Raw genomic sequence first — 17,190 nt, forward strand, 5'->3', positions numbered from 1 at the left:
TACTGCTACTCTCCCATCCTTAATTTCTTATATTCAATTCTCTCTTTCTTCTTTTTTTTTGTTTGTTTGTTAGTTTGTTTTATTCATTTGCATGTAATTTCTTGGCTCTCAAATTATTTATTTATTTATTTGTTGCTTTTACTAAGTAAATTAATTTGATTAGATTTCTTAGCTTAGAAAATATTCCATTCCTTAATAGTATTCTCATTATTTATAAGATTGATTGATTGCCAATAAAGAATAAATAAATAAATACTATAAATATTAAAATGTAATACTCATTTATTAGAACCTAATATCTAAGTATACTTCATAATCAATCATTTATTAAATAAATCAATTAATCGGTATCACTGAATAAGTAAAATAGTGGGTATTAGATTCTAGCTAGTTAATGAAATTTTTTTATAGATTTTATCTTTATTCGATTGCACACAAATATAAATAAATTCAATACAATTAGTAAAATTCGTGTACAAAAATTATGAATAAAACTTTTACTGCAACTTATAATATTCTTATAGCAAGAATAGTTATGAGTTAATATTTAACAATAATGAATTTATTGTTGTAATTTTTGTAACTTTTTGTAAATCAATATTTTTTTTGATAAAAGATGATAATAATTAATTATTTAAGTAAATATCCAATCATCTATATTTTTACTAAACTATTACTGATCCTCAAAAAAGTACTGAACAATTTAATATTAACATATTGTAAATTGTTATAAAATTCAATTGAAAACTACTTATTAGTTACTAATTGTTATTTAAAATTAATTATTTATCTGTTTAGGCTAGCGCTAAAAGATTTTTAATTTAATTTTTATCCTTATTTCTTTCTTTTTACTTACTAAAACATACATACTATATTTCAGATAAGCTGGCTATATATCAATTAAATCAATATTATTCAAAAAAATTGATCAAATTATATTTTTAATTAAATTAAATATTTCATGCAATATATAACCATAGCTTATATTGATACATATTCTTGAATTACTAATTGATATTTCTTTTGATAAAAATATAATTTAATCAAATAAATATTTTTTATTTCTTAGTAGTATTTTTGATGTTGCAGTGGATATTTTTAATCAATAAATGATCAAAAACTTTATAAAAACAAATAAAGACAAACAAATTAATCTCGCAATTAAATAAGTTATTATATATTTATTTTCTAACCTATTTTATTTAAATTAATCCTATTAAAAAATTATTTTTAGTACAATCAAATACAAATTTTTATGAAAACAAATTCCTAAATCTAGCTTTCACAAAATAATAAAAAAACTATATTATAACAAAAGAATCTAAATTAAAAAAATAATAATAATAGTTTTTTATTTACTTACTTTATTTAGAAGCAATTAAATCTACAAAATTTATAATTGTGCCTACATCAATATTTAAACCTAATTTTTAGCACAAGATAAATCGATTATTTATAAAATTCATATGATATGTTAGCAATTATCATTTTTATTTTTTAGTAATTTTATCTAAATATAATAAAAAATAAATTTTTTGAATTTTTGTTTAAACAAAAAATGAAATTTTTGAAAATAAGATTATGTGATAGAAATATATTATAAAAAAAAAATAAATTAAATTAATAATTATTTAATATTGATTTATTACAAATCCTAATGTGTTTTAAATTTTTTTTATTTATTAGTTTACTTGGAAATAGAATTAAAATATAAAAATCCAAAAAATTAGGTTAATATAATGAGATAATTAATTAAGTGCAATATACATAGATTAATATAAATTATTTTTTAAAATAGAAGAAATTTATAATTTTCCATTTGCTGTTTATTCAATTAATAAATATTTTAATTTCAAGCTTCATCCTTTTTGTAAACCAACCAACTTTGAACTATTTCTGATATTGATGGACAATCAACAGTTAACTCATCTTCAAATTCGTATAGACTAGAAAAATTTTCTTCAAGGATCTTTTTGTAGTCTTCACTGATTCTTATTCTACCAGTTGTACTGTTGCTTTCCATTTTATTGGCTATAACTACAGATTTACCATAAACATCATATCTAACAATATCTGTTCCAATTACTCCTCCAATAATGTCTCCCTATTAATAAAATTATGATTTAGATATATTATTTGATTAAAATAAAAGATTTTTACGATGTGAAGACCTATTCTCATATTGAGTCCATCAAAATTAATCTCTTTCTTCACCTTTTGGATGATTTTTACCATGCTAAAAGCCATTTCTAAAGTGTTATAAGCCTCATTTATTACATTCCTACATTGGGTGTCCTTAAAACCTAATACCATATAACAGTCACCTATAGTGTACACTAGTAAAAAGATTTATTATAAATAAATTTTTTATTTTTTTAATAGAAATAAATTTACGCTTAAACACATTGTGCTTTGTGCACGAAAGATCAAATTTGATAAACAGATTATACAACATTTTAACAACTTAAGATGGTGAAACTGAGTTTGAATAGGCAGTAAATCCAGCTATATCAGCCACTAATATTGGTATGTTTTTCAATCTGTGAGTTAATTCACTTCTTTTTGTAGTATCTTTGAAGAATTTATCTAGAATCTATTCATAAATTGTTTAAATTACAAACCATTCCTTAAAAAATAAATTATTTTACATGAGGAGGAAGCAAGTAAACTAGTAATTTAAGCTACTTAGTATTTTATTCAATTGCAATAGATATTTTGTTATAGTATGCTATTTAAGTTTTCACAAAGTGGTATCTTTGATAGAGTAAAAAGAATATGGGACATACTAAGAGGTAGAGGTATTAAATAGAGAAACATTAATAAGGAACTAAAACCCAGAAAATGTAAATAGCCATCCAAAGAAGGGATAACAAAAATTACTCGATAAAGAATAAACAATAAGAATGATTCATCAAATAAAAATTGCATGTTAAACGCATTATGCTGAAATGGATAAGCATGGATTCTTAATTTTGAAGAGAGGAATCACCTACTATAGCCAAAAAGCTTAAGTTTATAAACACTAAAAATACATGTCTCATTTTCTTTTTAGCCACTAAATAATCACGCATAAATAAGAAAAGTAAAAACCCTGCCTAGCAAGAAAAGTCAAAAGCGAACCAAACAGCATTCGTGGATGAATTATTTCCACTAGATAATTTCAAAATTGTATGGAGAAAATTAACAAATATTGTTGAAATAATTAAAGTTTTAAAAGGAGTCCAATAAGAAAAAAGTGTTTAATCTTCATAATCTTAATAAACCTAGCGATCTCCTTAGTAGTCATATTGCAAGAATCTATTTACAACAATGCTGTTTCCAAAAGAACCTTGTGATTTTTAATTGAATATATAAGATCTGCTAGTGTTAATGTCATGAAATCTATCATCGTCACAATCATCATCATCTGAATCTTCTTGATCAGGATTAGTTTATACTAATTTCGAAGTTATTTATTGCTACTACTGTATATTCTATGATTGGCCAAGTTAGTTATTGGAGGCTAAAACAATTGGTTTATGAGAGTTTAGCTTTGAAGGTGTTTCCTAAATTCCATTTGAAGATTTTTCTTCATTTTAATTTTAAGGATGCTTTGTAGTTAATTCAGAAACTATTTTCCTTTAGACTATTTAAAAAAAGAAGGATTTATTAAATATTCAAAAAAGTAATTTAAATATAAATCAAGCTTATAAAAATAGTAAAATTAATTAATTTTTAAGATAAATTTACATGGTTTTATTGGAGTGTCTACTGAAGTAAAGATGACAGTTTTAGGCTGAATTGAGTTACCAACTGGAGGCTTACTTTCTTATATTTCTTTAATAAAATCATTACGGTGGTACTTTTTGATACTATCATCCATAGAAGTGTTCTCCTGCTTTTGAATAGGGCTTACTAATGAAGGTGATTGAATATTTCCATTAAATTCACTTTGCTGCATATTTGATTTGTTGCTAGGACTCAATTCTTAATCCATTAAATCGTTGTAATACACTGTCTTCTTTTTATTTTAGTTTTTCCTATTCATCATTTTATCGTTTTAGTAAACGTCTTTGAGCTTGACTTGCTTTGCTGTATTTTGAGAGTTCTGCAAACTATTTGAGGAGTAGCCTAATAAATATAAATATTTTTAAATAATCAAGAAGAGAATATGATTTTTACCCATGTTTTATTAGATAGAGTAATTATTTATTGAATTTATTTTTCCACCTTACAAGCCTTAAATAAACTTCTCTTAGTTATTAATGCTTTTTAGCATTATAAGAGGAGTTCTACTTACTTACATAGTACTTAATCTATTTGCAGCACTCATAGGCTAAATAAGAGCACTCTCATCCCTTTTTAAATTTAATGATTAAACAACAGAAAAATAAAAGTAAATTTTACCTTATATTTATGTAGTAGCAAATTAAAATTCCTTTCCCTTTAGCATCAAATTAGTGTTATTTGAATGACCATTCTGGCTTGATTCCTTTAACTCTTTCATAAACTTTTTATGAAATGCTTATTTATCCCTTTAAATTTTAAAAATATTGTTAGTAAATTTATTTCAATTAAAATTTGCTAGATTAATTACTTCTTTACAATTTGCACATATTCTAGATGTAGTATTTACTGTATCACCTATGAGAGAAAATTAAGGTTTATGGAGACCAATGACGCCAGCTATCACAGGCCCGCTATTAATACCGATTTTCAATGCAATTCCTTAGTGCTAATCATTTTCTCCCCAAGTTACTTAACTAGCTCTAATAATCATTTGAATAGCAAGGTTTATAATTCTTTCACCTACATCATATTTCAGGATTTCCTTTGGAAGTCTCTTTTCTATATCTTTCAAACCTCCACAAGCCATATAAGTTTTTCCGACTAGAAAATAAATTTTAATTTAAATTATTTAGTTAATTAATTAATGAATTAAAATCATACCTGTTTCTATTTTTTGAATTCCTTCTTACTTACATAAATTATCAAATTATCTAAAAAGACTATCAAGTAATTCAGTGATTCTTTCTCCTTCTTCTGAAAGCACTTTATCAAATTGGTAAATATCACAGAAAAGAATCAATACATTATCAGAAGACTTTTCAATAAGATATTCTCCTTAACACTAATTTACCTAATTAATTTTTATTAAAAAAGTTATAATTGTTGAACACAAAAAAAATATTCCATAATTTAAAAAAGAAAAGTTAGAAAAAACAAATAAATAAATTTTTGTAAAATTTATTATTTTATAACTCTTATAAATAGATTAAAATTAAAATACCAAAAAGATTAATTTGAATTAAAAATACTAGGTTAAATTGTTTGTGATGTTAATAAAATTAATAAATAATCCTTATGATTTAATTAAGATAATATAAAAATAACATAATAAAATTATAATTAACTAACTCAAAAAATGAAAGAAAATTAGTAAAATTATAATGAAATAAAATCATTTACTTCATCTTTTACAAATTCAGGAAGCAAAAGACCTAAGACATCTGAAGATTGACTCTTTTCTTCTTTAAGCCTTCTGATTTGTAAGTAGTGGATATTTTGATTTTATATAAAGAAATATTATCCTAAAGAGCCATTCAAAGCAACATGGATATAAAATGAAATTAAGTTGATGAACAAATATGCGCTATAATTAGAAAATTATTCATTAAAATCATCTACAGGTTTTAGAAGACAGTTTTCACCTTCACATTATTAATAGTATATAAACCTTTTTAAGAAATATTTTTAATAAATGTATAAATATTGAAAAAAATATAATACCATGCAACTTAATTTATCATAAGAAGAAAATGATGTATAATTATAAAGTGGATTGGAATAGGTAGATAAGATATTACCAAGAAGATAATTAACTGTTTTAATGATAATATTTATTCTAGAGCCCACGGATAAATTACTTGATACAAGCTAAAATAGATAAGCACCTTTTAATAGTATATATTAGTTTTATTATGAATAAATTAATGAAAATTTACTGAAATGACTAAATATTCAAACTTCTCTTTCCCAAAATTTGTGTAGAAACATATTGCGAAAATTAGTAATAATCCAGTGAAAGCTATAAGCATCAACAATGATTAGAGATTAGTAAATTTGGAATGTACTACTACTTAATCAAGTTACTCATTAAATATGCTTGTGAAAATAATTAAAATGATGTTTAAAATTATAAGAGCTATCAAAATTGTCCTTGCTTAATTTATCTTATTTGGCTTCATCAAATTATTAAATTAAGCCATTAGCTTTTTAGATATGAACTATAGAGTATATTTATTATATTCTTCTTGTTCAAGTTGCTGATGATAATCGTCTGGACTCAAAACTTTTTTAATATTTAATTAATATTTTGTTAAATAGTTGCTTGGAATTATTTATTATATATGGCATATCTTAAAGGTAATTGGCGCTTTTATCTGCTTAATTTTCACCATATTTTACTTAAATAGGAAATTTCATTTCTAAATGAATAAATTAATTATAAATAAGAGATTTTTATGATTATTTTATCATATTTTAACTTATTCAAAAGTTTGTATTTTTTTAATTTAATTTTTTGGTTTAATTTAAATAAATTTTATATTAAATTTTTTAATCTTAATTTAATTAAGTTTTTCTTTTTTTAATCAAGATTGTTATTGTTAATAAATATTATTGGTTTTAATAAAATAAAAAAATATGTTTTATTACTTTATTCAACATTTATGTCCATTTTAACCTTAGCAAAAATCTTTTTGATAATACTTTCAATAGGTTTTTTATAGAAAGTAATCAAGCTCTGAGCACGATGATAGACGTCTCTCCAATTAATTTATTAGCTTTCTGTTATAAACTCTTTCAGCTCTGCAATTTCTTTGTCAATATATTTTTTCTTGATGAAGTTAATATAAAAGTAATTAAAAATCTTTGAAAAGCAGGTTACTACAAATATCCCCATATAGCAATCACTATATTGTAACAATTCTTTAATATCAAAGGCTTATTAGCTTGAACTAGACTGCTACTTTGCATATTGATAATTAATTCCAAAATATGCAAAGTAAATCACTAGATCAAATACTAAGATCCAGAGAAATTTAGAAAGAAGAATTTCTTTTACTCTTCTTATTATTGCTTATTAGTTTGTATTATCTTTCTTACCCTAAATAATTTCTTCTAAGGATGTAGTTTTTTCTTTCTGATTTTTCATTTAACCCATTGTTGGAGCACTTTTTGAGCTTACTTTACTATTTTATTTAACATATATTTATTGGTTTTCTTAATAGTTTTCGCATTCATAATTATTATGTAGACGAACTGTATTGACTATAATTAAATTAAGTATAATATAAGCCCTAAGCAAATCCATAGACTGGTTTATATTTTTTAATAATGTTGAAACAAGAAGAATTAATATCGAATCAATCATTGCAGGAAAAATACTAACCAAGAAGAAAGTGATAAATGATTATACTCTCTCAAAAAAACTTATATTAAAATTGAATATAAATGGTGCATATCTTTCATTAAGCAATGATATTAAAGTATTATTGTATTGACTACTAAAAAAAGCCAGCTTGAAACCAAAAAAGAAGAGATAAAATACAACCTTGTTTAAATAAAAAAGACTAAGATTATAAATAAATAAAAATAGATTTTTTTTACATAATCAACAGAATTAAAAAGAGTAGATGAAGAGAGGCTATCTACATTCAAGCAAAAGTTTAGTATTGTGTACATCAATGACAGATAAAAAGCTTCAAAAATTATAAAAAATTTCTTTCTTGCCAAATTGTGATTTTCTCTAAAAAGGAATTGCTGAATCAGGCTAAAGTCTGGTAATATAAAGAAAATATCTCCTGTGTTATTGCTAATTCTTGCTTTAACATCATTATTTTCTGCAATTAATTTGTATTTTTTTTCTAGAGTATCACTTTTCTTAATGCTTTTGCTACTTTGTATATTTTTTTTTGCACTAACTTACATTTTATCTTAAGTTTTTTTCATTTATTATTATTAATTCTTTTACTCAAATGCTTGTTATTGGTTTTACTTCTGTTGAAGCAAAAAAGAATTCGTATTAGAAACCTCAATAGAAACATCGCTAATTTACATCATTAAACAATCATTGTAGCCATCTCCTATTGACATGATTTTAGAATTGGAGTCAATATATTTTATGATCTCAACAAAATATCCTTTTCATACAAAAAATTATTTAATAATTAAATTAAAAATATTTTAAAATAAATTTGAAAAAAGTACTTCATTAACAAAACTATTATTATGAATCAAAAAAATTTGGTTGATATTTTTGGTGAAATAAACACTGATATTTTTTATTTGTTTAATTACCTTTTTAAATAGAAGTTAGCTCAGTACCTATTATCCTGTCTGAGTTAGCAATCAGGAAAAAAAAATGAGCCTCCAAAGTAGGATTTGATGAAATTATTTTTAGCTAACTACCTTTAATTATAACAACTCTTTTTTACAATTAATCTAAAGCGTTTTAAAGTTAGTTGTAATACTGAGCTTTAGTCACTTTCTTAGAATATCTTCTTGATGGTTTTTAATTTAATTTATTTTTGTTGGTTTATCCAAGCTAATTCTCATTATCAGATTTATTAGGATTAAATTCTGACTTTGTCATGTAATTTTCAGGTAATTCAAATTCTTGCTCATTAATTTTACCAGATGAAAACATTTACTTTTTAATTTACGAAATATGCTACTTTATACTTGATTCGATGTCATTATGATTTTCTCCCTCAATTTTAATATTTTCCATATCATCTTCCAAAATTGTGGATGACTTAGCAGTCTGCATGACATATTCATGAGAGTCTCCACTTAAAATTGCCATTTTAACAAGTAAGTTATCAAGTTAATTAACATAATTTACTACACCTTTATTTAAATCATTTGAGATAAAAAGAACTCCTAAATATTCTAGATCATATTCAATCTCTCCAAAAAGATCATCATATTATCGTGTCTATTGTTTTATATTTTAAATAAAGTTTAATTTGAAAAATTATCAATTATTTACTTAGTCTTCAAAGTGAGCAGATTTTATTTGATGGTATTTCACTAAGAAACTTTACACATCTTTGCCTAAAAGTGCTCTCTAAGCATACAATTGGACTCTTTGCCCATGATCCATTTTTGTTTCAAAGTACTGCCTTAAGATTTGCTTCTGTTGGGTGTTAAGCTTCATTTTATCTATAAATTTTTAATTTCAAAAAATTATTTCTTTATTATTATTAAAAAATAAAATACCTAGCAAAGAAGCATCACTCCTAACATATAGGTGATAGGTGCCCATAAAATGATCTTGGACGATTGCGAAAACAGTATTTGGTTTTTTAGGTGATGGGTAATTTTATACAATGATTTGAAGTTTGTTGCTGTTGTTTAAATTTGGTAAATGAAAATAGCATTTACCTTCTAACTCTCTCTTAGTTCCAACTTATAGGGTAACCTTAAGATTTCTGAAAAATCTAGATATGCTCTCATCTTCAGGTTTAAGAAATTCAATAGTGTAAAACTCTGAATTCGGTAACATTTTTAGCTTCCATTGACGACAAAGCATAACAGCTTTGATAAAGCTATCATATTTTTTCATTTATTTTTGCTCTAATGTTTCTTTCTCGACTATCTAGAAATCTTCTACCAACACATCTTGAGATTCAAAGTCAGAATCTAAAAGATTCATCAAAAGTTAAGAGCTAAATTTGACTTGATGATTAATTAATTAATTGATGTCTTCTTTTTAATAATTGATAACATTTGCAGTACTCCCTTTAATATCTTTATTTGAAGGATTTGGAATCTCATTGCTCTTTAATGTTATATATTTGCTAGAAGTATGTTCTAAATTAAGAGTGTTATTGTTGTTGTTTAGTGAGTTTTAAGATTAAAATTAATTTATTTTCATAAGCTATTAAGGAATAGGAGAGTCTTTTTCTCTACTGTTAAATCTGAATAAATTCTAACCATCATTATGCTAAGGCAGCTGAGGAGTTTGAATATTTCCTAAAGAGTTTTACTCAAACTAATTATAAGAATTTGCTATTTGAATTGCAAAAAGCTTTTCTTTTAATTTTCTTTCTTGCTAAATTAGCACCTCTTCAGGGGTCAAATTTTATTTTAAAATGTTGTGATTAATAGGAGATGGAGAGTTAGGCTGTGAAATATTGTCTAAAGTACCAGTACCATTCTAGCTTTGTATACCAGATCCTAATTTTTAAAAACTGTAGGTACCAAAAGATTAAAAAGGATGCTTTTTTTGAAGCTGATCTGCTTTTGCTTTAATAGCATCAAAATTTTATATAAAAAACTAATCTATTTCAGTATTTGATAATTCTTTTTTCTTTTCAGATGGTTAACTAGAATCTTATTTTTAACCATCAGTTTGTGCTGCTTCAAAAAAGTTAGAATCTTATCCAAATTGCATTGTTTTTTATTCGTTGTATTAAATTGAATTGCCTTAAAATAATTTAGGAGGTGTATCAAGTTATGGTATATCTTTTTCATTTTTTTTTATACTCTCTTCATCAAAAGAAGATTAAGCAAATTTACTAAGTCTGTGGGGAGATTGATGACCACTTTTTTGATTAGAAGAGGAAGATTTAGAATTAGAAAATTTTATTGGAGAATTTTCAGCAGCTTCTTCATTTTCATTATAGTCTTCTTTTATTTGATCAGATTAAAATTCTGAACTTTCTAATGCATTTATATCTCCTTAACCTTATTTTAATTAATCCAATCTTACACAGGTTAATCCAATTTTTGGTTCAACTTTTTAAATAAATATTTTTTATAAATTTAATGAAAAATTTCAAAGATTAAATTAATTTTATATTTTTTAAATGATACTTTCTTTCATTTTATCAATAAAATAATGTTTTTATCATACTTAAGCATGTTTTATTTTATTTTAGAATTTAATTAATTAATTTACCTTCTTCAATTTATTATAGCTATTCGTTTTTTGAGTTTTAGTTCCCATTTTAATTTTAATTTAACCCTTTGTCTAATTAATTTAATTACAAGTCTTTCTTTTCATAGATAATATCCTCATTTAATTAATTTGCATTTGAGATCTAATTTTAATTTTATTCGATTTCTGATGTTGGAAATTCTTGTGATATATCATCTTAGCTTTTATTATTTATTTACATGTTGTTAATTTGCATGCCCCATTAATCCATGCTAATTTTATTTTATGGTGTTTCTTCTTTGACTTCCTCTTCTTCGCTTACTTTACTATATTATTTGTTCAAATTGCTTATCAGAATTTAATCATGATCAGTTGAAATTTAGTGTGAATTGTTTTGATCGAAGAATTCGAATTTTCTTTAGTGCTTAGAAAATGCCTTGGCTGAAGTGAGAGCTTAAAAACTGGGTGAACCCATTCTGATATCAAAGTTACTGGGTGTATTGAGCTAATCTTCTTCTGTTTTTTAGATAAGTGATGGATTTAGATATAATTTAGAATTTGTTATAAGATTGGTATTTGTTCTCTCCGATTCTATATTTGGGATACTAACTCCTCCTTCATAATGGAGCTGAAAAGATTTAATACTAATACTTCTTAAACCTTCTTATGGAATATCATCATATTCATCCTAATGGCTCTGCATATTTTAACGTTATCTCCTCTTTTAAGGACTATCTAAAGGACTCTGTGACTCAGTATCAGAATTTCCTTCTGTACCTAAGCTTCCTCCTTCTTTACTAGATTTCTAAAGAATCTAGTTTTCTCTTGAAGTAATTTGAGGAGAGATAAAATCATGGTGCAATACTAACTCTCTATTTGTTTCTTAATGTTCATAACCGATTTGATCTGTTTAATCTTTGTCAGCTTTAGTATTTGAATCTTGCTGGCTTTATAAAGAATTGTTAAAACTGTTATTATATTTTTGATTATTCTTTTATTTTAGTGGAGGAGAGGGATCTTTAGATTGCTGCTCGCTTTAAGATTTAAATTGTTCAGTATCATTTTTCACTTCTGATTAAGGTATACTAACATCAGAACCCAAATTGAAACCATTTTCATTAAAAATTCTTAATTTATGAGGTTTTATAATTTAGCTATTATTGTATTAAGATTGTTTTAATTATAAAGAATTTTAACGTCTGAATTTTGCCTAATTTCTATCTTGTGAATCTACTTGTGAAGAGTTAGCCAAAATACTTTCTCCAGCCTCATCTATTTTTTCTATTTACATCCTATACTATTTAAGTTTTTCTTCAGGAATTTAATAATCATTTAAATTATATTATTGTTATTATTAGTCTATATTATTTTCTTAATTTTCTTCTTCTTTTTTATCATTTTTGCTTTCTTCTTCCTAATCGGATGTTATATCTGTAATGTTGACTTAAACTTAATTTACTTTATTTTTAAAATTCAGATTTAATTACCCTTAATTTTGTTGCTCATATTAAGGAGAGTAGTTATTATTGTTTTATTTATAGTTTGTTTTTATTTAATTTAAATTTTAACTATCAGTTCTTAATTTCTTACTTTAAGCATTGTCCCCTTCGCTTTGCTCTTTTTAAATAGATTTCATTCTTTTAGCTTTGATATTTTATGCTGTAAAGTATTGCTGATCAATGATAAAACCTTCAATTTCAAAGTTATTTTATGTGAGAGTCTGAGTTTTATCGAAAAAGCACCAATCGACAAAAGAAATGTTTTCTAAAGCATCAACATTTTTTATTTAAATTTTATTTTAATATTTTTTTTATAATTTAATGGCTTCTATAATTTAAACTATATCAGAAACAGAAAAAATATAGATAGGTAGAGATTCTACAATAAACATAATCCAAAAGCTACGGATATCAGTTCTGACTTAAGGACTTGTGGGATCATTAAGATAAGAAAAGCTATGATAATTGCTTCCTTATATTAAAATTCTAAATAGAATTGAAAGTAAAGTAAATAGCACAATTAGTATTCCTGAAAATTTTTCTATCATCTCATCCATAGCACTAATTTTATAAATAATTTTCTTTTTCCATTTATCCATTTAACAATCACACCCTGTTCCAATAACCATTCCATAAATCCTATAAATGAAAAATACATTTTTACAATAAAATATAAATAAATAAAATAAATTTAAAAACAATCCTATTAAAAATAAATTATATTCAAAAAAATAGTATTTTGTATATAATAATTATTCTTTTTAAATATTTAAAGGAAATTTATGATAAATCAATTATTTAAATTATTAAATAGATAAATTTAAATAAATTCATTTCATTAAAAATAGTTTGATAAATAAAATAATTGTTTTATTCTTTTTAAATAAATAATTTTTTAAAAAAACTTAATAATAAAAGCAACAACTTTAATAAATTTGTGTATTTTTTCATATTTATAAAATTTTTAAGCTATTTTTTATTTAAATCTTGTTTATTTATTATTTAGGATTAAAGTTACTCATTTTATTAATTATAAAAAGCATTAATTTTATTATTAAAATAATTACCATTTTGTGTTATGAAGAACTGTGTTTTTATAAAGAATATTTTCAGAAGTTATATTTTCACTTGTAGGATCACTTTTTAATTTCAAACTACCTGAATAATAACCCTATTCTCCTTGATTTACTTTATATTAAATTTTTCCTACTAAATTTCTTCTAAAGTTCTAAAATTTTTCCTTTTACTCCTAAATTTATTTGCTAACTTTATGTTTATTTAAATTAAAATTTATTTATTTAAAAATAAGAAATTCTTTAATGTACCTTGAGTTAATTTTAGAGAAAGCTTCATTTAGGGGATTGATTTTCCATCAAGGAAGTCTGAATCTATAAAGAAACTTTTCTCATATGAATCTAAAATTATCAAATCAGCTGGAGCTCTTTGTCCTGCTTCTACTTTAATAATATCACCAAGCTTTGATTAGATTATAAAATTGTTTAAATATTACATAAAAACAATTATATGCTTATTTATTATTATTACTTCAATATTTTTCCACTGAATACTTTTAGGCTGTATCGTTTTATTATGATCTTTATTATTCTAACAATTTAAAATTAATTAGTATTTGAATATTAATAATTAAAAAAGCATACTAGTTTATCTATCTTTTAATTATTATAGAGATCATCGTGCTGCGAGTATTGTCTGGCAGTATAGATGACCTTCCATACATGAATGAATACTGATATAATATAAGGTACAAAAATCGAAAAGAAAGTGTAAGAACTGCATTAAGGCCTATATAACAGAAATAGCATAACGATTAAATACATTAAATAAATCCATTTTCTGTAAGTAACCTACTTAAGCATTTATAAAATTTAAACCTATTTATAGATTATTAATATTTAAGTTCTCAATTTCATTTTAAAATATGCAATTTTTACTGCAAGATCCCACGAAACTATGACATTTTTGTAATTGTTTTAACTTAGAACAGATTAAATGATCCCCTTCTTAAAATGTATCTTTTTATTAATAAATTATATTTTATTTAAAGTCAGGGCAAAAACTATTTGAAAAGCATTATATTGCATAATATCTAGCTATTTAATTTAAAGCATTCATTAATTAAAATGCTTTTTGCTACATTTTAGAACTTAATTAATCATATATATTGATGAGTGAATTTATTTATTACAATACGCTCTTAGATTTTTGCTTAACGAGCTTTCGAATGGCAGTTGCAACTACAATCATTCTATTCCTGATCTATTTTGTGCTTCTAAATCATTTACTCATAAAGGGTTTATGTTCCCTCTTATTAATTATAGAAGCTTCCTCCTTTCATTGTAGCTTGATTGAAAAATAATATAAATTTGAAATATATATTTTGTTAATGCTATACTAATATTTATATATATTATCTTTTATTTTGTTGTAAAAAATTAAACTAAAAGCAAAAAAAAAACAAGAATTACTAAATTTCCTAATATTATGATAATATCATTATTTGTGTTTGATTGTTTGTTTGCTTGTTTATCACAATTAAAGACATAACATCAATTTAAAACAGTTAATTCAACTAGCAAGTAAATTTATTATTTGCTTTTTCAAATAGCCTGTCTATCAATAAATATTTAATTAATACAAAAAAATATCCATCCAACCATAGAAGTGTTAACTTATCTTTGTTAGCATTTTTTCAAAAATAATATCTTCACATTTCTCTTATTCTAATATTATTCTTATACCTAAACTCACTACTTTTTTAAGTATAGAAGCATCCTTCAATTACAGATTAAAGTTTCTAATTAAATTATTAATTTCATTTTTAGCTTAAAACGTAATAAATTTTCCTTTTAAAAAACTAACTAATAAATAAAAACTGAATAACTTCGCATCTATTTCTAGAATAGAAAAAATACATTTATTCTTATTTGTAAAAGTAAAAAGACATTTTGTTGTATTTTAAGAGCTTCTATATCTTCTTCAATCCAATACTTTTTCTACTTTTTAAAAGAGTTTGACTAAAATTTTGTATCCAGAATTATCAAATAAAAATAAATATAAAATAATTTTAAATTTAGGATTTGCTCTCTAAGGTACTTTAACTTTATTTAATTATACATTATATTAATTGATAAATAAACTATTTATACTTCAATAATTTAAAACATAAAATAAATGTAGAATTTTAAATTAAAAAAATAGGAAAATAAAAAAAGATTTATCTATTCAATAAAAAATTAAAATTATTATTTTAATATTGAAATACAGAAAAAATTCATTCTATAAAGTTAATCTGATAAACAGTGTATTTCATTTATGAAACGAAGATACGTCATTAATTTGCAAATAGAGAGAAGATATTAGTCAATTTTCTAAGTTAAAATTAAAATAATCAATTCAACAGGATAAAAATCTGTATTTTGTTTATTGATAAGTGACTACCTTCTAACAATTTTAATATTTATTTATTTAATTTAAATTTGCTTATATTCAAAATATCAAAAAAAAACAAAACTAAGCAAGCAAGCAAGAAAGCATGCATGAAAAAAATAAATAAAACAAGCATCCTATGAATCATTTCTACAAAATTATTTGTTTAAATGACCTTGTGGGGATGCAAAATAAAAACTTAAAGATTGTCCAGGTCGTTATAGATCATAATTTTATAGCGATGGTTCCAAGATCTTACAATTATCATTAAAAAATGATATTATTAAAGAAGTATGCAACAAAAGCTTGCTTTCTTTAATTTAAAATTGTTCTTTTATTCAAATATAATAATAATTTTTTGTTTAAAAATAATTTACTATCAAATATTTCATTATTTATTCCACATTAAAAAATATTAATTCTACTTTGACTGATTTATCAATAGAATCAATCTAAATAAATGTTTTTAAAAGAGATAAATGTCAATACATTTAATACTTAAAATAGCCAAGCTAATTTAATCTATTATACAAACAAGAAATTTCTCATTAATATCAAATCAAAAAGCTGTATAAATTGAAGCTGTTTCAAAGTTTTCATTCATTAATTTTTGTAAAACATTCCATTATTATAATATGATAAAATCAAAAAAATATTAGCAATTAATATAGAAAATGTTTTAATAATCAAAAATTTATTCTGTTTCTTCAATTTGTTGTGCAATTCTTAGCCAAATTAATGATCAACTTTAATATTTAAAAAATTATTTATCATTAAAGATTAGATTTTAACCATTTCTTAGTCAATCAATTACTATATTTTTTCTCTATGTTTGATGAAAAAAGATATCTTTCTCATAAGAAAATAAAATAAGATAAATTTAAATAAAAATAATTTGTATATTTTTAAATATTTATTTTTCAAAAAATAATAGATAGATTTCAATAGATTATTTGCCAAATAAATATTTTTTGCTAGCTATTTTATTTTTTATATTAATTTATCCATTTTATTTATGAGAAAATTTAGTTTAAAATTATTAATCTTGCCTTCCATAAGATTTTTGAAAATATTTACTTTATATGCATTTTTTAAGATTTTCTTCTCTAAAGTATTTTTAACTCTTTTTATTATTAAATCAATTTTAAACTTTTTACATTTATGTTAAAATAGTGGTAATTTAAATTGATTAGCTTATACATATAAATATTTTTAAGTTTAATTATAAAAACAACAAGGAATTTTCTTCTTCATATTTTTTTTTGAATTTACTTTGCTAAATACAATAAAGTATTATATATTTTTATGAATTTACTT

The 17,190-nt window shown here is 23.0% G+C and overlaps 1 protein-coding gene across 1 annotated transcript; it reads right to left on the reverse strand. All coding sequences in view use genetic code 6, as the record gives it.

Annotated features, from left to right (window-relative positions):
• Positions 1-1,852: 1,852 nt before the first annotated feature.
• On the reverse strand, positions 1,853-14,782 carry TTHERM_00977610 (adenylate and guanylate cyclase domain protein; the record flags this gene model as incomplete). The annotated part of the gene is made up of 24 exons (XM_001027200.2): positions 1,853-2,104; positions 2,161-2,336; positions 2,395-2,593; positions 2,649-3,625; positions 3,730-4,110; positions 4,162-4,337; positions 4,387-4,514; positions 4,577-4,869; positions 4,930-5,119; positions 5,449-5,716; positions 5,770-5,933; positions 5,985-6,331; positions 6,697-7,594; positions 7,651-8,183; positions 8,341-8,980; positions 9,035-9,207; positions 9,265-10,785; positions 10,949-13,065; positions 13,494-13,692; positions 13,752-13,902; positions 13,972-14,031; positions 14,085-14,318; positions 14,379-14,459; positions 14,633-14,782. The coding sequence occupies 24 exons, from the start codon at positions 14,780-14,782 to the stop codon at positions 1,853-1,855; spliced, it is 10,308 nt and encodes a 3,435-aa protein (XP_001027200.2).
• Positions 14,783-17,190: the final 2,408 nt, after the last annotated feature.

The sequence above is a fragment of the Tetrahymena thermophila genome (genome assembly GCF_000189635.1).
Source record: "Tetrahymena thermophila SB210 genomic scaffold scf_8253900, whole genome shotgun sequence".
NCBI classification, from domain to species: domain Eukaryota; phylum Ciliophora; class Oligohymenophorea; order Hymenostomatida; family Tetrahymenidae; genus Tetrahymena; species Tetrahymena thermophila.